Below are 25,786 nucleotides of genomic sequence, written 5' to 3' on the forward strand. Positions count from 1 at the left end.
AGGAAAAGGAAAATCCAGGAAATATTTAAGTAATTATCCGCTCCTCTTTGCTCTTGAAAGAGATGTAGCTCAAAAAGTTGAAGAAATGCAAGTCACCACAATAAAACTTAGTAACTAATTCTAGACATGTTTAAAATAAAGTGAGACTATTTCATTGTAATACCACAATTAGATCTATTAATCTCGCGCGTAGAACCTGAAATCACACTGACATGCAGCACACTGGTTTACGCATTAACAAAATTTAGCAGTTCAACCTTATTTAATTCTTCTTTTACAGTCAATTAAACAAGCTCTTTAAACTCCACTGCTTGAAACTCTGTCCTCAATCCTCACACGCAATTAAACTGAACATGAGAAGTGCCTGGTGACACCAAAAGAGCATCATCTTTAGGTTTCACTAAATCATTCATAATTTATCCATCAGGTTACATACAAAAGGCAGTGATAAAGTAACATCTGCTGAATTTAAACCTTCAACAAAAAGACATGGCATTTAAAAGGATTTTATACAAGGAAAACTTCTAAATTACAAAGTAATGTTGATATTTCATGTACTTTATCAAATCTCCTTCAATTTATGCGCATATTTCAGGTAGCTTTTTCTTTTCATAATGTTTTCTTTTTGTTTTTTGAAGGCAGTGAACCAAAACTGGATCCACGGATCAAAAAGCTCCAAATGATTTTTCAGAAAATTCAGCTTGAAATGCAAAGGAAGCCCAGCAATTTCAGCAATGGCATTCCAGCGAAGACGGGTCAAATAGGCGATTTCTATTTATACCTTTAGCTTCTAGAAAATTAAGAACAGACCAATCTCATCAAGTGTTAGGAATCCCTGATTCCCTCTCCAAATCCCTTTCCATTAAATACTCTTTGGTTTATGCAGACAGACTGAAACATCCTTCAAAATGGCTTTCTTAAAATTGTTAAGATCTCGCCTGATGCTAGAGACTGGTCCCTACTACAGCTGCCAGCTCCCTCTGCGTAAAAAGGAACTCAAAACCACTTGATTTACTTAGGAAATTATTTATATATTATTCATTTTATAATCATAATTTATAAAATTTAATAATAATTTATAACAATAATTTTATATAAAAATAATATATAATATTTTTTCCAGGTTTGGAAAAAAAACCAAACCCGAAACCATTTCCCACCTCTAACTGCAATAACCACCTGGAGCTATCAACAACTACTTCAAATCACAGCTAAAGCTTGTTTTGGAATACTGCAAGTGAAATTAGGCAATAATTAGATTTCAAAACCTGAAAATACCCCACTGTGACAAAGGAAGGGGAAACACCCCCTTGATGGGAATCTTATCACTGACAAAAAAAAAATGAGAATGAATAAGAACACAGCAGGCTTCCCATCCGTCACGGGAAACCCTCCGAATTATGCTGAAACCAGACCTCGCGGCAACGGTCACTCTGTCCCTCTTGTTGGACAGATGAATTCAGCCCTCAATATACTCTGCACCATTAACCACTACAAAGGGTTTATATCTACACTGAAGAATATTTAACAATCCATGCTACTAAGAGATGAGATCGTTTTTATCTTACAGTTAAGAACGTAATTTATATAATTTATCAGCAGCTCAGAAAGGCCTTTTCTCTCCTTACTGATCAAAAACCCGAAACAAAATCCAAAACAAAATAAAACCCCTCCACAAACCTAAAAATTGTCACAGATTTTTTCACTTCATACAGTATATCTTGCTTACTGCTGAGACTAAAAGGTTGTAAAAAGTTCTCTCTGTATCCTTACTAAAATGATAAATGGGCCCTTCTGCCTAATGGATGAACCAGCAGCAAGAGAAGAGTCCAAGGCTAAGGGTCAGAGTCACTTGGATCCATCAATTACTATATCTTCATTTAACCACCCTCCGGACTAATAGAAATTATTTAATTTGACCTTCGCTGTTAAGGGGCAAAGTGAAGTTGCTAATTTAAATCCTTTCACATCACGCAAGCGCAGGACGAATACTATTGTAATGCAAAGTTGGAACTACATTTTTTGATTCTCCATTAGAGAAAAAATGCTAAGGAATATATTTTTAGAATATTTCCCGCATCTTATCAAACATAAATTAATTAGCGCATTACTAACCGCGCATACAATTTCTACGCAGCCTATGGTTACCATGCAGTGGCTTTCAAATTCTTCAAAATTCTCTCATTTCAGGAACCAGCACAGACCGATAGCATCTATGTCTGGGGGAAGCGAAACTGTTGTGCGTTTTAGTGTTGGTAAGAACTCCTCCAGCTGCCAGGCTCAAAAATAACAGCAGAAAAGACTTACTTGAACCGAGCTGACACTTCATCGGCAGCTTTTTGGTATTGCTCCGTGGTAACTTTGTAGAACTGGGCACTCTGGAAAATTTAAAAAAAAAATAAATTAACAACTCAGATCTCATATAATATCGATTATATGCATGCTAATATCTAGTAACGCTAATTTGGATATTTTATCCATTGAAGTTGTTAAAAAAAAACCCCAAACCCCAACCCTCAAAATGTACGTGTTGTTGTTGGTTTTTCTTTTAAACAAGTGTGTCCTCTTGGTTCTGGAAGGTTATGCAAAAGAGATAAAAGGTTATGCAAAAGAGTTTTTAAGCAGGAAACTGCAAAGAGACTTGGGGTAAGAATCACATATTTAGCACTAAGTGCTGCTGGAGACTTTGAAGCTTCTCCATTAGAGAAAAGAAACAAACAAAAAATTAAACTACTGAATCCTCACTTCTTCGCAGGTCCCTGTTTGTGTTACTTATATGTATCTCCCCATCTAGTCTGCAGGCGATACTCAAGTCAAACTTTAAAGCTGCACAATAAATTAACTCTGGCTTGACTTTCTCTTTTGCTCTTTGCCTTGATAATGCCTCTCGCAGTGAGTTATTTTAATATTCCAAACTTCCAGGTCGCTTCAATCAGCTGCTAATTTTAATTTTTCAAATCAGGCAGCTTCAGAATGTATTTTCATCTCCCCTAAACCCAGGACTCCCTTTCACTCGGTTCCACCAAATCATTAATTTCCAAAACGCAAGCAAGACAAGATTGAATCATCAAGCAATAAAACTTTTCTAGACTTCAAAATGGCAAAGTTGCTCAGTGGGATGTAGGATGTTCAAAGACAAATCACTCTAATGTTGTGATGCTTCATGTCTAGATAATATATACTTGGTATTTTTAAAGAGGTTTTTATAGCCTTAGCACAGTTGGACTTAAGATGTAATAACTAAAGCACCTGGCCTCACAGTTGGAGGAATAAAGAAAAGTTAAAGCAGTTCAGAAGTTCTCCAAAATCATTTTTCTCTCCACTGTGGGGCAAACAGGAGACGTATAAAGATTTTGCTGGCACCTCCAAGAACCCTTCCGTAGCTTCGCAGCTCTTGAGTCTCATCTGGCATCCCACGGCGTCACATTAACATGGCAACACAACCCTTACAAAATCACACGCTGCATGATCACATAAAAACTATTTTGAATCCTTAGTTTAACAATCTACCTATTTATACCATGGTTTAAAGTTCTTCATGCCACAACATTGATTTCGCATCTTGAAAACATTTAACATACATGGATGGCACAACGCAGTCCATGGAAAGTATCGTTCCAATTTTATTTTGGGTAAAGCAAGCAGTGTTGTTTATTTAAGACACTGATGTTATGAAAAACCATTATGCCTAACACATTGTTATGGAAAATAAAAAAATTAAAACCCTGTAACTGGAGAGATCACTCCTTTGTAAAAGTCAAAGTGAAAGAGTCTCCTTGATCACTGGGTTAGTAAACATGTCCTGAGCAATACGATCACCAAGCTCAACATGAGCCGGCAATGTGCGCTGGCAGCCCAGAAAGCCAACCGTATCCTGGGCTGCATCAAGAGAAGCGTGGCCAGCAGGGCGAGGGAGGGGATTCTGCCCCTTTACTCCGCTCTCGGGAGACCCCACCTGGAGTCCTGCATCCAGCTCTGCAGCCCCCAACAGAAGAAGGACATGGATGTGTTGGAGTAGGGCCAGAGGAGGGCCACGAAGATGATCCAAGGGCTGGAGCACCTCTCCTACAAGGACAGGCTGAGGGAGTTGGGGATGTTCATAACGGAGAAGAAAAGGCTCCGAGGTGACCTTAGAGCAGCCTGCCAGGACCTGAAGGGGCCTGCAGGAAGGATGGAGAGGGACTTTTCACAAGGGTGTGCAGTGACAGGACAAGGGGGAATGGCTCTAAACTAAAAGAGGGCAGATTTAGGTTAGATATTAGGAAGAAATTCTTCCCCATGAGGGTGGTGAAACACTGGCCCAGGTTGCCCAGAGAAGCTGTGGCTGCCCCCTCCCTGGCAGTGCTCAAGGCCAGGTTGGATGGAGCTCTGAGCACCCTGGTCTGGTGGAAGATGTCCCTGCTGATGGCAGGGGGGTTGGAACCAGATGATCTTTAAGGTCCCTTCCAACCCAAACCATTCTATGATTCTATGATTCTATGATATTTATCTGCACCAAATTACGTTACAAGGAATGCAGGTAAGATAGGCCACTACAGCAAAAACACTTGCTGGAAACTCTGAAAGAGGCAGCTCTATCTATGAAAACAAAAGGAAAAAACATTTTTCCTTTCCATTTGAGGATCTCATCTTCCGAGGCTCTTTCCTGTGAATTATAATCTTCAAATGTCCAGAAACCACTGAAATAGAATACCAACTCCAGACACGGGTAAAATTGTATTGCAAGGCTAATATTTTACCATGAATGATAAGAAATGGTGGAACATCCACTGCAGCCAAAGGTCACGCACAGATCACCAAGAGCACGGTGGTCTGCTGCACTCCTGCTCCTGAGACTTAAACCTAATAATTCGTTCGTACTGGAATCAAGGTTTCCGCGCATGTGACTTGGGGTCATTTATTTTTTCATAAATCATCGTTGGCCGGTAAGAAAATGAAAATGAAATCCTCCTCACATCAGTGACCCCCTCGCATTTAGCAATCTCAGCTGCCCAATGGCAGTCACATCCAGGTTCCCTGGCCGTGGATGAAATCAATGGGTACGCGATTAGGTGGCAGCCTGGCTACGGCGCGAGTGCGGACAGGTCACCGTTTGAGATGATGAATAGCTCTCCATCATCCTCCAGTCCCCGACGATGCTAACATTTACTATAATCTTATTTAGGCTGCGATTTATCTTTCTTTTGCCTGATCAATAAAGATGAACACAACAGTTGTAAGGATCGATTGCAATTTTTTATCATTTTCAAGCATGAAGGAGCACTTCTGACACAAAAACAATATTCTGAGCGTACTTGTTCTACTTTTTAATTGCAGTTCAAGTGATCAACTGTGCTGCTATATATGCCAAGAAGCTTTAATCCTATGGTAGACTCGAGCTACCACGAAATCATTTGTTATATTAGATAAAAGTGTGCTGTGTTTCTCGGCCCAGATCTCCCTTTGAAATTCATTCAGGTTCTCTTTCGGAGATATCCTCTCCATAATCCAGAGATGCAGTTACATTTTAGAACTCCGCTCTAATCCTCCAGAAACGAGTGCTGTGGTCATTTCTCTAAATACAGAAAAAATAGTGATATAACTTAGCACTGTTAACACAATAATTTCCTCAGTTTCCCGATAAATACATGTATGTATTTTTATTCCATTCCAGATATATACGCTCTGTATCTATCCCTAGGATTCTTTCATCTAAGCAAGCCACTAAAATGGAAGCAAATACCACAACCAAGTTCCCTTGTCTCTTTGATTCGGATCCCTCAGGCACCTGCATTACAAAACAGCCTTCGCTTACAGAGTTACACAGCATCTCCCCCGCTTTGAAATTTTCTCTGTTGCTGCGTAACAACAACAAAAAAGATGGTTTTCTGCAGACCTTTGCGATCTCCTTTGTTGCAAGAAGCAGGACGCGTGTTACGAAAGACACCGGCAACTTCCAAGAGAGAACAGAAGTGTCAGGGCTATGGCAATTAATCATCACCCCAGACTGCGTAGCAGAGGCTATTTCTGTGTCTGCTACGGAGTTCTGGCACAATGTGGGCAGGTTCCTTGACTTCATTATCAAAACAAAGTGGCAAATTTGGTTCTTGATGGCTAAACCGTAGCTTCTTCCAAGTCAAGGATCTAGGCTAAACTGATCGCTGAGGTGTGCTCCAGAATCACAGAGGTTGCTGGCTAGGAGATCCCACGAGCCTCAGGATCTGAGGATGACAGGAACTACTCTGTCACTGCTGACCCAACGGGGGCCTCGATAACTAAAAATCAGGGATTAACTTTAAGGCTGCTAAAGCTGGGGAAACAAACCCAATTGTGTACACGCTCGTCACTTGCCAGTCTTCTTGACTGAAGAAACACTGCCCATCTTTAAGATAAAAACTGATGTACTGGACCAGACCAAATACTGCAGGACTCTGACAAGTATTAACAGCACGCGTGTAGGATAAAGAGCAGAACAGGCACAGAGTGATGCTGGGTGATCCCCCAGTACATATAATGCCCAAAACCCAGTCCGAGGGGTATGCCCCAGACTGCGCCATGACTGTCAGCAGGTGTGAACCCAGGATGCCAGATCTGAACAGCGGAACACAGCCCTAATCAGTGAGAGCCTGATTTCCAACACACAAAATGCTACCAAAAGCTAAGGATAAGCTGGGTTCGCACCTTAAATACTGTGTTCAGCTTTGGGCCCCTCATTCCAAGCAGGACATGGAGAGGCTGGAGCGTGTCCAGACAAGGGCAACAAAGCTGGTGACAGGGGTCTAGAGAACAAGTCTGATGAGGAGTGGCTGAGGGAGCTGGGGATGTTTAGTCTGGAGAAGAGGAGGCTGAGGGGAGACCTTATCCCTCTCTACAACTCCCTGACAGGAGGGTGTAGTGAGGCGGGTGTTGGTCTCTTCTCCCAAGTAAGCAGATAGGACGAGAGGCAATGGCCTCAAGCTGCGTGAGGGGAGGTGTAGACTGCATATTGGGAAAAAATTCCTTCCTGAAAGAGTGGTCAGGCATTGGACCAGGCTGCCCAGGGCAGTGGGGGAGTCCCCATCCCTGGAGGGGTTCAAAAACCGTGTGGCTGTGGCACTTGGGGACATGGTTTAGCAGGCATGGTGGGGTTGGGGTGATGGTTGGACTTGATGATCTTAGGGGTCTGTTCCAACCTCAGTGATTCTATGATTCCAAGACTTCATGCCTCACCTACCTCCTACTGAGCACAAAAGGCACTTGAGATCATAAGTCACCATAGTTTTTCCATGCATAACTTTAGCCTTAATTACCTTCCACAGGAGTTACAGAATTTAATTTCTTCAATATTATGGGAATGGTAACACAGAAAGACCTATGAGAAGCTAGCAATTTTTCAAAGTTTGAATGATGTGAAATAAATAATGGATGCCATGCAAACAGAGCAATACATTGAGTAAGTAAGGTCACAAGGGGGAACCTCAACAGTTACACGAGCAGGCATGGCGACACATTGGTGGTTCACGTCAACTGAAGAAGCCCACTGCCTTCTGTGCTGACATTTTCCAACGTGCAAGCACTGGAGTTTAGCACTTCGGTATTTTTCCAGCAGACAGCTAAAAACAAAATAAAATAACGGCAAAGAGGAAGCTACAGAAAGAGAAAAAAAGAAACCCAGCAACTGCTAGAAATGCTGTCATTCTGCACCTCGGTCAGGGCAATGCCCAGAATCAGTACAGGCTGGGGGATGAAGGGATTGAGAGCAGCCTTGAGGAGAAGGATTTGAGGGTGCTGGGGGATGAGAAGCTCAACATGACCCACCAATGCACGCTCACAGCCCAGAAGGCCAACCGTGCCCTGGGCTGCATCCCCAGCAGCGTGGGCACAGGGCCAGGGAGGGGATTCTGCCCCTCTGCCCCGCTCTGCTGAGACCCCCCCGGGAGTCCTGCGTCCAGCTCTGGAGCCCTCAGCACAGGACAGAGCTGGAGCTGTGGGAGCGGGGCCAGAGGAGGCCCCAGCAGTGATGCGAGGGCTGGAACCCCTCTGCTGGAAGGAAAGGCTGGGAGAGCTGGGGCTGCTCAGCCTGGGGAAGAGAAGGCTGAGGGGAGACCTTAGAGCAGCTGCCAGTGCCTGGAGGGGCTGTGAGAGAGTTGGAGAGGGGCTGTGACAAGGGTCTGGAGGGATAGGACAAGGGGTGATGGCTTTAAGCTGAAAGAGTGGAGATTTAGGCTGGATATAAGGAAGACATTTTTTACAATGAGGGTGAAGAAACACAGGCACAGGTTGCCCAGAGACAGGTGGGAGATGCCCCGTCCCTGGAAACATTCAAGGCCAAGTTGGATGGAGCTCTGAGCAACCTGGTGTAGTGGAAGATGTCCCTGCTCATGGCAGGGGGGTTGGACTAGAGGGCCTTTAAAAGTGCCTTCCAACCAAAACCATTCTATGCTTCTATGTAAAATCATGACACCAAGCTTGCATCACCTGGAAAATTATGATGTTTAAGATTCTCAACACACTCCTCTCTTCTGCCTGAAGTAATAAAATAGAAGGTAGCATGGAGTTTTGCTGGCCAAGCTGTCTTACAGGTTCCGATATTCTCAATAGCTATCAACCTCTCTGCCCTGTTCCTTCAGTCCAGACAGCTAATTCTTCCATCTGTCTAATCTTAACTGTATTTCCTACCCTGTATCTTCAAAAGAGGAGACTCTCCACTGCCGTCTGCCTTCTCACAGCCTCTTTAACCGTCCGTACCCAGACCCCTCTTTCAGGCTGTGCCTCTGATGTCCTCAGTGTACGCCTCCTGCCCTCTCAGTCTCTCGCACAGGGCGTTGTACTTGGGCTGGTTTTCTGGCCACTGGGTTTTGCACTGGCCAACACGCATTTTGACAGTCCAAGAGTGACAGTCTCCAAGGAGCAAGTCATCCTCAGCCTTCGCCAAGTCCTGAGGAGCAGCACCAAGCAGGTAAAGACAGTGCAGGAAACATTGGTTTTCTCTCCTGACCCACCTGAATCTGTATGGCAGAGGGTTTTGGTAAGATAAGCAAAATCTGAGCCAGAGGAAGTAGACCACAGTTTTAGCAAACGTGTGAACTGGTATTTTTATAGGAATAAACTATAAACTATAAACCAACTATCCTGCTGAGCTGAAGTGGGACAAGCTCAGGCACATTTTCCCAGGAACGGCAAAATCCAAAATCCAAAAAGTGTCCAAACTCTGCCCAGTTTCAACTACCTTAATGAAAATTCTTAAAATGCAGTTCCAAAATTATCCTTTTTTTTTTAAATATTGTAACCTTGTGTTAGTTACCATGCAGGCAGTAATCCATTCAGAGGAGTTTAGTTGAAAAAAACTGCAAAAACTCACAATGTTTAGTTAAGTGACTAATTCCATATGTGACTTTAATCTAATTGACCTGAATAGGACCACCACATGTTTAGTTACTTACTTAAGTGTTTATGGCCCAAACATAACACATAGGATCACAGAATCACAGAATGGTAGGGGTTGGAAGGGACCTCTGTGGGTCACCCAGTCCAAGCCCCCTGCCAAAGCAGGGTCACCTACAGCAGGCTGCACAGGACCTTGTCCAGGCGGGTCTTGAATATCTCCAGAAAAGGAGACTCCACAACCTCCCTGGGCAGCCTGTTCCAGTGCTCCGCCACCCTCAGAGGGAAGAAGTTCTTCCTCATGTTCAGACGGAACTTCCTCTGCTTCAGTTTGTGCCCATTGCCCCTTGTTCTGTTGCTGGGCACCACTGGAAAGAGTCTGTCCCCATCCTCATCTTTCTTGAACTGGGGAGCCCAGAACTGGAAACAGCACTGCAGGTGGAGCCTCACTAGGGCTGAGTAGAGGGGGAGGAGAACCTCCCTCGACCTGCTGGTCGCGCTCCTCTTAATGCACCCCATGAGACCGTTGGCCTTCTTGGCAACCAGGGTACACTGCTGGCTCATGGTTAACGTTAATCCACCAGGACACCCAGCTCCCTCTCCGCAGAGCTGCTCTCCAGCAGGTCCGCCCCAAGCCTGTACTGGTGCAACCAAATCGAGTGAGAAGTAGTATTTTCTACACTTTTCCCCTCGTATCCTTTGAAAAGAAAGATCAGGATTTGTCATTTTGGGGGAAGAAATGCTTTTTTAAGAGCTACCTTCAGAAAGGAGAACAGAGAGAAGCATAGACTGGCATTGTGGAAGAGCAGCTAAAGAAAAGAGGACTTGAATTTTAATCTTAAATCCATCCAATTTCCCGTGATAAATACACAGAGCCATAGCAAGTATAAATAATGCTATAATTCAGGTAGAGAAAAATGAGGTCTGACCACAGGCAAAAGTATTTTCATCGTGTTTGTCCCCATAATTATCCTCCCCGAACAAAAGTAGGAGGGGAAGCTTCTCGAAGAACATATTGTGGAAGAACAGGAGGAGAACTATTTTGCTAGACAGATCTGATTTCAAAGGTCTGTGCAAGAAAATAAATCCCTACAGAACCTCATAAGGTCAGCTGTTTTGTCCGCATGTGGGACCGCAAAACAGAAGTGCATGTTTTACTCTGAAGATTTTCAGCCGGATAAAGTTCTGAAAGGTCTTGGGTCATCCAAGCTGATAAAAGGTTATCAAAAGTACCAGGAGAACTTGCGAGCCCTCATTTAATTTCACTAAAGATACACCACCCATATGCACTATTTTATTACAAATGTGCTGAAACTGGTTTCACTGCAGACACACCGCGACTTCTTTTTGGTACTGAAATGTCCCGTTTAAGCCCCTTGGCCCTTAATGCCCTGAGCAGATTAAATATGAGAGTAACATTCATGCAATTTATTTAAGGGTTTGGTTCTTGTTGGGTTTTTTTTCGTTTTATTTTGTTTAATGTAATAGTTATGTAGTTAACAGTTTATTTGACAAAGAAAAAGATGCGCGACTTCCATACAAAAGAGACAAATCTGGCCTCTGCTTCCAGTTAGTGCTGTGAAAGACAAAAATGAGCACAGCTTGACTTCAGAGCAGCTCAGCACCTGCTCCACCCACCAAAGGAACGAAGAGCTTGGGCTGCTGGCACCTTTGAGAGTCAGGGGAGAATTTTTAATTTAAAGACTTCTCTTCCCTTGTCATCCTCCCCCACGGAAGGACTCAAAGCATCGGCAGGCAAAGATTATCATGTTCCCTGAATAGCAAACTGGAAAGTTTTCTTTGCCTCTTTTTAATCCATTCATGCTGAAGTTGAGCTTTCTTTTACCCCTTAATTGAACTTCTGGCCATTCCATCTCAGAATCTTTTACAAACTCATTCGCAGATAATATGAAGCGTTCTGTTTTATTCACTCTGTTGACACGCAGCCCAAGATCTACATGGCCTTAAAAGAGCAGATGTCCAAAGCCAGAAGGAAGGGCTAGCTCTTCAGCCTGTAGAGTTGCTTCCCAGATTTGACTCCAGCCTTAAGACTGCCACAGTCCTTCTTGTTTTGTTCTGGGGCTGCAAAGTAGGGACAAGCAGCTGGGCACGGCCACCGCTGCCCAAGGAGACCCGTTACAGCAGCTGCGCAGAGGAAAACCACGCAGGAGCATGTTTGGGTATCGGGGGGATACACCCTGAAAGGTGGACGATCACCAGATCATGCCCCAGTTACGCCAACTATAAAGCAGACCATGTGGATTACAAATCAAAAAGCAAGATTAACTGTTAGAAGCAACGGCCTTCAAACATCCAGTCATGCTTCATCTGTGAAGCTGTCACAAAAAGAAACAAGTGAGCACGAAGAGGAGGAACTGGGGGAGATAACAAAAAGAGAACAGGACTACCCACTGCCTACTGCAGTGTGTATACAGCCCAGTTCCAAATTAAATCACAGTTTCATAAATATATGACCGATTTTCTGGCATCTTTATTTGAATTAAAAACCTCGATTTGTCTCTGAATTGATTTTAACAAGCTATGGAAAACCAAGCATGTAACATCATACAGACTCCCAAGTAATACTGCATCTTGATTCTACCTCAGATGCTATTAAAATGATATACGAATGAAGTAATTCCTTCTGAAATGTCATCAGATTAGGCCTTTCCTCAAATTATTAGATAAGTTATTTTTTATAAAAGCTATGACTTCTCTCATCTGCTCCAGCTGCACCATTCAGCCAACTGTTGCATGTTTCAACTCTGGAGATGAAACGAAAGACGGCCAACTCCGCACTTACGGAACCTACGTACTTCAGATGACTTCTGCTTGTGTCGGGGTTTTTACCTGCTATTCTGAACTCCTTTTTGATCGAGGGGACTGACTGCCTTTGGTATTGCTTTGCCTTCATCCAAAGACATGAACTCACTGAACGGACCAGAAAGTTCTCTGTACCTGTCATAGTGCTGAAAATCATCCAGCATTCAGCTTTTGTAAAAATCTATTCAGACGAAGCACCTTTCCACAAAAGAATGGCTGCTGCCCATAGTGAACCAGTTTTCCAATTCTGAACTGTAGCATGAAGGTTAGGGCTGTTTAGGGCTACGAGGATGGTGAGGGGACTGGAGCATCTCTCCTAGGAGGAAAGGCTGAGGGAGCTGGGCTTGTTCAGCCTGAAGAAGAGAAGGCTGAGAGGGGAACCTAATAAATGCCTATAAATATCTGCAGGGTGGGTGTCAGGAGGACGGGGCCAGACTCTTTCCAGTGGTGCCCAGCGACAGGACAAGGGGCAACGGGCACAAACTGAAGCAGAGGAAGTTCCACCTGAACAGGAGGAAGAACTTCTTCCCTCTGAGGGTGACGGAGCCCTGGCCCAGGCTGCCCAGGGAGGCTGTGGAGTCTCCTTCTCTGGAGATATTCCAGCCCCACCTGGACAAGGTCCTGTGCAGCCTGCTGTAGGTGACCCTACTTCGGCAGGGGGGTTGGACTAGATGACCCACAGAGGTCCCTTCCAACCCCGAACATTCTGTGATTCTGTGAAGGTGATCTCCAGAAAGGCACACATCAGATCCCCCAATGAGAAACTTCAACCACGTAACAAGGATGTTCAGGACAATTCAGAAAGAGACGTCATATCTGAGAAGTCATGGCAGTCTGGTGAAGTTCCTACTGACTGGAAAAGTACAAACAAAACCACATTTTTAAAAAGGGTAAAAAGGAAGACCCAAGGAACAACAGGCCAGTCAGTTTCAACTCTGTGCCTGGCAAGATCATGGAGCTGAGGAGAAGGACTTGAGGGTGCTGGGGGATGAGAAGCTCAACACGACCCACCAATATGCGCTCACAGCCCAGAAGGCCAACTGTGCCCTGGGCTGCATCCCCAGCAGCGTGGGCACAGGGCGAGGGAGGGGATTCTGCCCCTCTGCCCCGCTCTGCTGAGATCCCCCCGGGAGTCCTGCGTCCAGCTCTGGAGCCCTCAGCACAGGACAGAGCTGGAGCTGTGGGAGCGGGGCCAGAGGAGGCCCCAGCAATGATGCGAGGGCTGGAACCCCTCTGCTGGGAGGAAAGGCTGGGAGAGCTGGGGCTGCTCAGCCTGCGGAAGAGAAGGCTCCGGGGAGACCTTAGAGCAGCTGCCAGTGCCTGGAGGGGCTGCGAGAGAGCTGGAGAGGGACTTTATCGAAGAGCCTGGAGTGATAGGACAAGGGTTGATGGCTTCAAGCTAAAAGAGGGGAGATTTAGACTAGATCTAAGGAATAAATTTCATCGTGAGGGTGGTGAGCTATAAATTTCCTGTGTTGGCTGAAATTCAAGTGCAATTCCCTCTCCTATCCTCTTCACTCCCAAGCCTTCATAAAACCCCTGTGGTCATCTTCCTGTTAGGTCCTGGAAGAAAGTGGCTCTGCAGGAGACTGTCCCTCTGACCAAATAGATATCTGAGCTATTAGAGACTGCAGGGAGGACTTTGGACATCCATGCCACCCCATACCTGTTTCTACAGAGGAATGAAAAGGCAAAAACGTACCCAAAATAGTGCTGAAGGTGCCAGAGAAAGAGACCGTGCTACAACCTACTCAAAGCAAGGAAACAAAGGAGAAACTCATGCTGCACCTTGGCAGATGTTCTGCCAGAAGAATTCACTTCCCAGCATCATTTGTTTGATTTCGTGACGTGTGTTTGTCAAAGAGTCCACATGCAGCGTGCAGCAAGCGGGGCAAAGTACTTAGCCCAGTTATCAGCAGAAAATGGGGAAAACCGCATATTCTTTGACCTTTTCTTTTGAATTTCCAATCCTGTTTTTCAGGCACCACTAACTAATACCTTTAACTGCAACTATTAATGTCTCTAAAGTTTCTCCCAAGATATGCTTCGCTTCACTTTTCTGCCCTGGTAGAACATTGATCTCTAATTTGTTAACTCTCCGAGCTGCCAAAGAAAATGAAAACCTTTGTGAAAAGGACAAATCTATTCAAAGTTCTTACAGCTATTCAGCCAAGCATCTAATCTGCATGTAATTGTAGTACAGTCTTTAATACAAATGTTCTCAATCTTAGAGACGCACAACTGTATTTACGTCTCCCGCCGATGACAAGACGCCTCATCGAAATGATTCCTATTTACAACTTTCCTTCGCAGTCTCACCCCTTTCACCATTACACGTTATAAATTACATTCTCCCTCGGGTACCAACGGGTATAATTTCTCCACATCCTAGAGCAGACTTCCCCCCCTAAAATGGCATACGAACACGTCAAGTTGCCAAGTGCTGTCTTTGAGGCACACAGGAGCGGGGATTGCAGCTGCCAGGGGTGATGCCCAAGAAATGTGAGTTGAGGAACCCCTTGTCTCAGTGGCATCAGGTACGGACTGCAGCACTAGGAACAGCACATTCATAAAGGATTTAAAATTCCCCTTGTTGGGTGCCTTTATGGAATTAATTCTTAAATACGGATCCAATGTGTCACTTTTGCATAGCAAAAGCCACACCACAGGGAACTACATCAGCTTCCAAGCAAACTAGGAGCAGCGTAAGCCTTGCGTGCCTGTCCGTGGGTTACAAGGACACCCCAATATTTTATTTCAGTGTACATGGTTCTATATATCTGGCTAGTAAAAAACTATATATATGTATATTTTTGCTACAGCAGCACAAAGTCAATTTAGCTTAAGTCTTCTGCTACTCTCATGCGTAGCTGCAGGTCACCTGCTACATGAATAACTTTTACAAAGCCCCAAGGTGTCAGAGACTCGAGAGAAGACAATCTGAGCTCTCCCACAAAGCTGTTGTTGCGAACTTGAAACAAAGACAGCCATGAGTTCAAGGTAGCTCTTCTACGGACTACAGCAGCCATAATTAGAAGGTCATGTTGCTCATCCTCTGCAGTCAGAGGAATGGTCTGGGAAAATCACTTTAAACACCACCTGTTTCAAATTCATTTTGGTCAGCTTTCAGAGGCAGACAGATCTCCCATTAAAGTCGCTGAAAGAATAAGAGGAAATTGCTTCTGTGAATTATGGGTGAAAATGTGGCTGGAATATCAGGCTCTACTTGGAGGCCAGCTGCACGTAGAGTTCCTCAGCGGTCTATACCGCAGCCACCCCTGTTTACCATCTTTATCAATAGCCCAGAGATGGAACGCATGCTCACCAAATTTGCTGGTGACACCAAACTGGGGGAACATGTCCTGTGAGGAGAAGCTCCAGGAACATCACGTGGTTAGCCAGGAGGAGACAAAGATCTGGGGGGACCTAACAGCAGCTTTAGAAGCCCTAAGAGAAGGTTATCAAAATGCAGACAGGCTATTCGCTGATGTGCAGTGAGAGAACAAGAGACAATGGTTGTAATCCAAAGAAACAGAGGTTCCAATGAGATATGTGGAAAAATATTTCCCTCCAAGGATAATTAAGCACAGGGACAGGGATCCGAAGAGGTTGTGGTATCTCCAGCCTTGGAGGCTGTTAAAGATCTGACTAGACAAAGCACTGAACAACCTCACCTGTCCTCAGTGTTGATCCTGCTTTGAGCAGGAGGTTGGACCTCCAAAGGCCCTTTACAATCCAAATAATGCTATGAATATGTATGCTTACACTCCAGTGATATATCTGATATCAGAATGCAAAATCTATTTTGGCTTGTAGATGTGCAATCTGCTCTGCAGCTGTATGTGAAATTCATCTTGTGGCAGAAGCCCAACATAAAGAATCATACATTAGCTATATCTTCTTTCAAATAAATGGAAAGTAGCTGGGTTTAGCTTTGTTTATTAGATCTACCACTATCACTGCTCAGCGAGATTGGTTGCCTAAGGGCAGAACGAGTGCGAGATTATCATTTTTTGAAAAGCACAATGGTGCCACAAATAACACTTAGGCGCCAACCCTCAACAGATCAAGAATGAAGTTCTTGAAAGAAATTCTAAAATATTCCATCTCTCTCAAGCCCGCAGTCCTAGCAACACTGTCATCTCACAGGCTCGTTCCTGTCCCCGTATAACAGACTCAAAAAGTTTTCTTTGTTCTTCTGAGCTGATGTCAGGTTGTGGTAACGTTCCTGCAGTAACCGTCTCAGCACAGCCAATGCCGATGCTACACTGAGACTCAAGAACAAATTTGATCGATCACAGAATCACAGAATGGTTTGGGTTGGAAGGGACCTTTAAAGGCCATCCAGCACAATCCCCCTGCAGTGAGCAGGGACATCTTCAGCTGGATCAGGTTGCTCAGAGCCCCGTCCAGCCTGGCCTTACATGTTTCCAGGGATGGGACCTCCACTAGAAGAGGCCTCCCCTCTCCGAGCAATCTATTCCAGGGTTTCACCATCCTTATCATAAAAAATTTCTTCCTTCTATCCAGTCTAAATATCCCCTCCCTTAGTTTAAAGCCATTGCACCTTGTCCTGTCGCAACAAGCCCTGCTGAAAAGATTTTCCCCATCTTTCCTATGGGTGATGGCAGCTGCTCTAAGGGGTGCCCCCAGGCTTCTCCATGCTGACCAGCCCCAGCTCTCCCAGCCTTTCCTCCCAGCAGAGGGGTTCCAGCCCTCGCATCATTGCTGGGGCCTCCTCTGGCCCCGCTCCCACAGCTCCAGCTCTGCCTTGTGCTAAGGGCTTCAGAGCTGGACGCAGGACTCCCGGGGGGGTCTCAGCAGAGCGGGGCAGAGGGGCAGAATCCCCTCCCTGGCCCTGTGCCCACGCTGCTGGGGATGCAGCCCAGGGCACGGTTGGCCTGCTGGGGCTGCCAGCACACATTGCTGGGTCATGTTGAGCTTCTCATCCCCCAGTACCCCCAAGTCCTTCTCCTCAGGGCTGCTCTCCATCCCTTCATCCCCCAGCCTGTATTGGTAGTGGGGGTTGCCCCGACCCAGGTGCAGGACCCTGCCCTTGGCCCTGTTGAACCTGTGAACATGAGGTTCACACAGGCCCAGTTCCCAAGCTTGTCCAGGTACCTCCGGATGGCATCCCGTCCTTCTCGTGTGTTAACTGCACCACTCAGCTTGGTATCATCTGCAAACTTGCTGAGGGTGCACTCGATCTCGCTAAGTCATTGATGAAAATGTTAAACAGCACCGGTCCCGGTACAGACCCCTGAGGGACACCACTCGTCACCGGCGTCCATTTGGATACTACTAAAGCTCTCGTGTTGTGGAATTAGAAGCTGTAGTATCCAAGCACCATGAGTTTATTATTCAGGACCACTTTTAAGTTCGCAATTGGTAAGACCAATAAACCTTTGTGGATATTGCTGGCACAAATGTTCTAAATGTTGGTATCTGGCTGTTTGCATCACTGTCAGGTGAAAAGACTTCGATGAGGTCAGGATCAGCAAGCCAGTAAAGAGGAGGTGAGTACGGAGAGACCATTATTCCACTGTGCGAAGTTCATGATCCATGTCAAACCACCTACAAGCCATCAAGGCAGAAAGTCCTTCAATCACCGAATATCAACTGACTGACAGCTGATGCTATACAACGAGAGCTAAGCAAAACTGTAAAAAACTACATATCGATAATAGGTTTTGGTGCTTATGAAGTGACTGAAGTACTTCAAGGACGGTCTTTTGCAGCTGCTTTGAACACCACGTGCGAGCAGTGAGGGAATATCAGGACTGGTACATCAAGAATGCTGAGGGTATAAAAAAATCAGTCGGTGAAAAACGTTGTATGTATTTGTTTGGATCACCGATAAGTACCCGAATCCAAGAAAACTGTTTTACACTCCGTCTAGATTGAGAGCTATGCTCATATTTAGTGAAGCAAGAAACGAAAAGAGCTCTGAGCATGTTTAAATCAAACTAATGTGAGAATATTTCAATGCTTTTACAACAGAGCATCCCAGCAGACCCATTCTGGTCGGAAACAGCCTTCTGAAAGAAATGCAGCCAAAACCGAGTCAGGTGGCCTTCCCACTCAAAAACCTGCAGAACAGAAAATCCAGGACCTATGAAAAAGAAACCGATTAATTGTCTCAGCATGCCACAGTATAATCATTAGCACCAAATCCATTCCTCTGGAAGTTAAAAACGTGGTTCTGTTGCTCTCAAGTAATAAGGCAACACGCCACAAAATTCCTACAGCTGCATGATACGTGAGGCCAAATAATTCAAACGCAGACCTCAGAAAACATTCATAATTCATAACTAAGTTTTGTGACCTCTGAAGATGATTCCCACTGTTTACTGGGCTTCTCTTCCCCGCGTTCTTTGCAGGTTCTGTTTATTGCTGCTACCCATTTCATTTCTCCCTCCTGCAGTGCTCAGTGCATCTTCCAAGCCCGAGCCGTCACTCTGCTTCTCAACCTTCCTGCAGGTTTTAGTGTGTATTCTGTCCTACATATGTATATTCTCCCACTGGTGTCTTTATTTTTCCTTTCCATTCACAATGATCACTTGTGTTATACACCTGTATTTCTCCAGACATCCGCAGCCTTTCGCAGACACCTCTTCCTCATTAGTCTGAACAGGTTTTTAGTTATTTCTTGAGAATGCAGCCTGTGTTATACATAGTCCCCCCAGACCGTGTCCATTTATTTCGGCAAATCATAGAATCACAGGTTGGAAAAGACCTCTAAGATCATCACGTCCAACCGTCAACCCAACACCACCATGCCTGCTAAACCATGTCCCCAAGTGCCACATCTACTCGTTTTATGAACACCTCCAGGGATGGGGACTCCACCACTGCCCTGGGCAGACTGGTCCAATGCCTGACCACTCTTTCAGAAAAGACATTTTTCCCAATATCCAATCTAAACCTCCCCTGGCATAATTTGAGGTCATTGCCTCTCGTCCTATCACTAGTTACCTGGGAGAAGAGACCAACACCCACCTCACTACACCCTCCTGTCAGGTAGTTGTAGAGAGCGAGAAGGTCCCCCCTCAGACTCCTCTTCTCCAGCCTGAGCAGCCCCAGTTCCTTCAGCCACTCCTCCTAAGATTTGCTCTCCAGACCCCTCACCAGCCTCGTTGCCCTTCTCTGGATATGCTCCAGCCCGTCAGTGTCCTTTTTGCAGTGAGGAGCCCAAAACTGAACACAGCACTCGAGGTGCGGCCTCACCAGTGCCGAGCACAGGGGCCCGATCCCCGCCCTGCTCCCGCTGGCCACCCCATTGCTGATCCAAGCCAGGATGACGTTGGCCTTCTTGGCCACCTGGGCACACTGCTGGCTCCTGTTCAGCCGGCTGCCGACCAACACCCCAAGGTCCTTTTTCGCTGGGCAGCTCTCCAGCCACTCCTCCCCAAGCCTGGAGCGTTGCGTGGGGTTGTGGTGACCCAAGGGCAGGACCCAGCATCTGGCCTTCTTGAGCCTCACACAGTTGGCCTCAGCCCATTGATCCAGCCTGTCCAGACCCCTCTGCAGAGCCCTCCACCCTCCAGCAGATCGACACTCCCGCCCAGCTTGGTGTCACCTGCAAATTTACTGTGGGAGCACTCAATCCCCTCATCCAGATCATTGATAAAGATGTCAAACAAGACCGGACCCAAAACTGAGCCCTGGGGACACCACTGGTGACCGGCCGCCAGCTGGATTTAACTCCATTCACCATCAGTTTCTGCACTCGGCCATTCAGTCGGTTCTTTATCCAGTGAAGAGTACACCCGTCCAAACCATGGGCAGCTCGCTTCTCCAAAAAGCTAGCTCCAAGAAAGTGTTGGGAACTCAGAACTTGCCTGCGTAGGTCACGGTTGTTGTTAGGAAGCAGGTCTGCTGATCCCTCTACCCGTGCCGACAATGGTCCCTGGCACTTGTCTCTGAGGATGGGACTCATCACACCCAACCTCAGCTACCCAGCGACAGATGCTGAAACTACGCTTCCTCAGTAATCCACAGCCAAACGGACGGGATGGTTTGATCAACTTTCAGTGGTGTCTACCTCTCACCAGCAACTGCTGAGTGAACCCAGAAAGTTAATACAGACTAGATGTTTCCTCTTCACGCTGTGTTAGAGAAAATGCATCAGTGCCACAGAATCTCACAAAGGAGGATATGCAAAGACAGAGTAATTTAGACCAACTTTTCCCCACAGCAAACTCTGCCATACACTTGTATTATGCCAACACAACAGCAATGTAATACATAACAACCGAGGGAAGAGTTACACAGTTGTTCTTTTCAAAATACCAGAAACCCTACCACAATCATTTATAATTCTCCTTCATTCCTTACAGCAACAGGTCCAGCTAGATAAATTATACCTCTATACTGATTAACACAGTTGCCTGACCAATACATGGAAGTATTTGCAAGTTTTGATTTTTGCAGTTTATCCTATGTAACACCTTCTATGTAGTATATGGGAGCATTCAGAATGCACTTGATATAGTCAATATTTTCTCTCCTCTTTTTTCCTCCACAGTACCAAAGCCACTCAGCAAAAGCCCCATAGCTTTGATTTGGTCAGCTATCTTAGACCCAGTATGGGAAAAACACCTGTTTTGCTATTATAAGATCTGGAAATACCTTGTAGGATCTACATCATTGTAAGCTCACTGAATACTCCAGTGTCTCTTTGTAATGCTGCATGTATTACTGTAATTATTTGTTTATACTCCAGATGTAACATGTGATAAGGTAAATTCTCTGAATCAGCAACCTTCATTTTATAGCGCCAACTCATAGAGTAATTTAGGTGGCACCTTCAGAGGTCACCTATTCCCAGTGCGCGGCTCAAACCAGGTCCAACAAGACCAAGTTGCCTGGGACCTTGTCCAGTTGGGTCTTGAACACCTCCACGGATGATTCTTTATGCGCATTAAATCTGTGTCCTGTGGATCATGTCACCAGGAATTGTATTTATGGTACCTGCACACTGAAGCTTTCTATCTACTCTGTCTCCACTTTCATGCTGTTTCTTAAAGCCTAAAGAAGAAGAGAAGTAAAATACTGACAGTAAACTCAGGAACACAGGAAAATAGCTTCATGTGTCCAAAAGCTTGTTTTAATTACAGCAATTAGTCAAATAAAAAGGCATCATACATCCCCTCAAATATTGTCAATAAATGCTTGTTCTGTTAACCACTCGTAAAACTCTCACTTCAGAAATATTCCACACTTCGTACGGTACAAACATATGTAGCACTTGACACTTGGTTTTCCAATACAAAAGCACAGGTCTTGTAAGGATTTTTCAGGTTTTTCTGGAAGTTCTTTCAATTTGACAAGTATCTGAAATCATCTCTTGTCAGTTCATGGCAATAATTCAAAGAAAAAAAAATCATTGAAGTTTTCTGACTTTAAAAGGGTCATTTTCTGCGTTCAAAAAAGCATTTAAAAAAAAACCACACCCTTCTTCATATTTTCTAAAAAAGGAAGTCCAACCTCCACTGTTACACAATAATTCTTCTTATCTCTACATAGCAATATTTTGTTTTGCTGAGTTGAAAGCCTAGTGAAATACTACTGCCTGCTCAGCTGCAAGAGATTCTCAAGCCTTCAGCATTCTGCACATTATTTTAAACATATAATTACAAGAAAGATTCAAAAAATTAAGCGACAATAGCAGCAGTAAATTCTTAAGAGGGAAGGAACATCATGAAAGCTGTTTGAAATGTGTAACGAACACAATATGGTCTGTATTCATTTCAAGGGGCGTGTTACACTGGCATTGTGTTATTTGGTAATGTTAAGTCAAAAAAATAGTCTAGCTGTTCACTGGTATTAAAGGAGACAAGACAGCAAAGATATCACAGAATCATAGAATATCTCTAGTTGGAAGGGACCCATAATGATCCTTGAGTCCAACTCTCTGCTCCTCGCAGTACCACCTAAAACTAAACTATATGATTAAGAACGTCATGCAGACACTCCTTGAACTCCGACAGGTTTGGTGCCGTGACCACTTCTCTGGGGACCCTGTTCCAGTGACCGACCATCCTCCCCGTGAAGAACCTTTTCCTCATGTCCAATATGAACTTCCACTGACGCAGCTTCATCCAATTTCCTCGTGGCCTATCGCTGGTCACCAGGGGGAGGAGATCAGCACCTTCCCCTCTGCTGCATGCCTTGAGGACTTTGTAGACTGCGATGAGGTCACCCAGCAGCGATGAGGCCACCCAGCAGTGACAACACCATGTGTCAGCCTTCTCCTCTCCAAGCTGCACAAGCCAAATGACCTCAGTTGCTCCTCGTACATCTTGCCCTTGAGGCCTTTCCCCATCTTGGTCACCCTCCTCTGGATTCACTCCAGCACAATCATAGAACGCTTAGGGTTGGAAGGGATCTCCAGAGGTCATCTAGCCCAACCCCCATAGTCAATAGTCTGACGTCCTTCTTGCACTGAGGTACACAGTACTTGAGGCAGAGCCACACGAGTGCAGTGTAGAGTGGAAGCATCCTCTCCCTTGACCAGATGTCAATGCTGTGCCTGATGCACCCCAGGACACTGTTGGCCCTTTGGGCTTCCACGGCATGCTGTTGACTTGTACTCAACTAGTCATCAACCCAAAACCCCAGATCTCCTTCTGAGGTGCTGCTCTCCAGCAATCTCATCCCACGGATTGTACGTATAACCAGGATTACCCCATCCCACGAGGAGAATCCGGCCCTTGCTCTTGTGAAGTTTCGTACAGTTGGTGATCGCCCAGCTCTCTGGTCTCTCCAGCTCTCTCTGCAAGGCCTCTCTACCCTTGGTGGAGTCCACAGCTCCTCCTAGTTTAGTATCGTTAGCAAACTTAACATATGCTCAACTCCTGCATCCAGAACATTTCAAAAATTTTTCTTATAAACACACCAAATCAAAGAACTCCAATGACAGGGCACTGTATCAAGGTGTCTCACGTGAGGGCAGACAGAGCTCCAGAGAACCCATCACACAGGGTAGGGATGGCCCCCCCCCCGAAAGAGGGGCTCCTGGAGTCCTGGTTTAGGACTGCGACTCTTCTCTGACTCCAAACCACTTTTTCTTTTCTCTTTATGCTTTACCAAACAACACACAGCTGCTAAAAAAAGCTCGTTCTGGCATGGTGTGTCCGCTTCCAGCGTTACCTGCCGAACACAAAGCTTGCGCAACTGAAAACCCAGTGGGAGGTGGGGATAAGAAAAAAGTGAAAATCTCCGTATTACTACTGTAATCACAAAAGTCATGCAAACATCCAGCCCCTAACTCTACCGTAAATCCTGCAAAGTAGGGTTTACTGAAAAATAATGCACGAGATATCATTTACTACCATCTAGAAGAGTCTTTAAGACACACTTTTGTTACTTGCAGTGTGCTGTTTCCATGCACTAACCAGCACCACGCATGCAACGCCACAACCACCTGATAGGAAAAATAACATTTTGCTATCTTAAAAATGAAATCTGCTCAAAAAGTGCAACTCTGATGATGCAGACGTTAAAGGCCTGTTCAACAAGTTAAGCAGGAAATGAAGAATCAGTAATTTCAAATCACGCCTTCAAATTTCTAGGCATTTTGCTGAATGAAATGGTTAACAGAAAAGAGCGCGTGTTTGAATTCGCTCACTTCTCTGGACAAGAAATTGTGCTGCATCTCCTTCTATAGAATTTATCAGAGAATTCACTCTCAGCAAGATAGTTTGGTTGTTCTTCCCCACCCTGGAGAAACTGAGGCAATGAAAAAAGGGTGAATTTCCCAAGCTACAAAACAGAAATTGCATTATCAAACAGATTTTTCTGTTCAAACATCTACTTCTTACTCAAAGGCAAAATTGCCATTTACTCAAAAGATACAGGCACTTTCTATAACCTGGGTCAAAATGCAAGTATTTGTACCTGCAGAAAGCAGTAATTGTATTTTAAATCGCGTTAACCGCTGCCAAGCACTGCTCTGATTCTGCTACGCTTCTGCTTTTAAAAACTGCAGGCTAGTGAGGATGAACTGCTGAAATGAGTAGCGAGCTTGGCACCAACAGACATCTGAGCTGGCACGCAGCAACAATTATCCACAAGGCTTTTAAAAATACATACGCTATCAGCCCCCAAAAATATTCTGTGTTGTCGCCTCAGTCTTGGGAACAAGGACTTTATGTTTCATAAATCAGCAATAAATTTTGTTGCAGGGGAAGAAAAAAAAAAAATTTCTTAACTGGATTACAGTGGTACCAGATACGGAAAACATTGAAATGTCACTAAGGCAAGACACTGGTAAAAATTATAATTCTTCTCTGCAAATTAGACATGTGTTTGAACTCCTCTGCTATGGTTCATTTGAATTTGCTTCCTAATTACGGCAGCTCTGTTGTTGTGTTTCAGTGTGCATAAATACATATTCCTACGCGATTACGCCCCACAGTCATGCAAACAGTTAAACTCTCTGACATGGGGGAAAAAAAAAAATAAAGATTTCAAAAGTGGCAGGAGAGTCTCTACTCGTTTCAAACACATGATTATCTTTCCATATTTCAAAAGGAAAGGCCTTTTGAGGCAGCGAAATATGCATGTGAATAGAAACATATTGAAAAGTCTCAGCTTCCAGGTATAATGCTTTTCAGTTCGAAAGGCAGAAGATGGGGGAACTTTCAGTTCTCTCTGACATGCTTCAAGAGAGCTGAACACACCACCAGCCCGGCATTGTCGCTGCTGGCCCCCCTCCCAGCTCCCGATGGCTCGCTACCGCATTTGCTAAGCTGTGTCGATATCCCAGTTACAAACTACAAGAGCAACAACGAGCCCCTCCGCCGCTGAACTGGACCTATCTCATACCGAGCAGGTTATCCAACACAGGAGCTGTAAACAGCCCGAAAAACAGAATACTAGAAGAATACACCTCAAAAATATTAGCGTAGAAAATGGCACATTCTTTCTGCAGGAAGGATCTCACCAATATAGAAACTCAACACCATCTAATTCATCCCTTTTGAAGGAACGAGGAGTCCGGGATTTTAAAGGAATCTGGGTAATGCCCAAGACAAATTGGTTTTGCTCTCTTCAAAATAAAAAATTGGTTGAAAAGAAGTTGTCGCTAGGTTTGTCACCAAGACCATTATTCTGTTGTTCTCCTCTCCTATTTCCCCCAGTTTTCTTCCTTCACCTTGAATTTGCGTTCCTTCTGCCACCTTTCAAGCCAGTACTACAGTTTATGATGAGTTTCACAGAACACAAAAATATACAGAATTTTTATTTTCTGTCTTCAATTCTCAACACAGAAGAAATACTAACCTTTCACTCCTTCTGCAGCAAAGCCTGGCCAAAGCTGAGATCTAGGCCACGATTAATCTTCTATAAAAACTGGCACATCTGCCATACCCCGTCTGACACGGTGGGCTAAACATGTGGCTGCATCCTAAGCTGTTGGTTCAGCTCTTACTGCGGCTGGACTCTCCTGATGTCAAGAACATCACCACTGGACACAGCAGCTCCACGGCAGGACTTGGTATCTCGCACGATAAAATGAGACGAGGAAGGAGATCTGTCTACACTAGGAGCAGGACACAATACAGAGCACTGGTATCCTCAAGCATGGTGCGAGCCATGTCCTTTAAACAAAGCTTTA

The 25,786-nt window shown here is 44.9% G+C and overlaps 1 protein-coding gene across 2 annotated transcripts in view; it reads right to left on the reverse strand.

Annotated features, from left to right (window-relative positions):
- CHCHD3 (coiled-coil-helix-coiled-coil-helix domain containing 3) overlaps positions 1–25,786 on the reverse strand; it is a 179,173-nt gene that overhangs the window by 32,401 nt on the left and 120,986 nt on the right. For both annotated transcript variants that reach the window (XM_075428453.1, XM_075428452.1), the window contains exon 6: positions 2,308–2,378. In XM_075428453.1, coding sequence (XP_075284568.1) covers positions 2,308–2,378 — 71 coding nt within the window. The remainder of the gene's footprint in view (positions 1–2,307; positions 2,379–25,786) is intronic.

The sequence above is a fragment of the Opisthocomus hoazin genome, chromosome 8 (assembly GCF_030867145.1).
Source record: "Opisthocomus hoazin isolate bOpiHoa1 chromosome 8, bOpiHoa1.hap1, whole genome shotgun sequence".
Classification (NCBI taxonomy): domain Eukaryota; kingdom Metazoa; phylum Chordata; class Aves; order Opisthocomiformes; family Opisthocomidae; genus Opisthocomus; species Opisthocomus hoazin.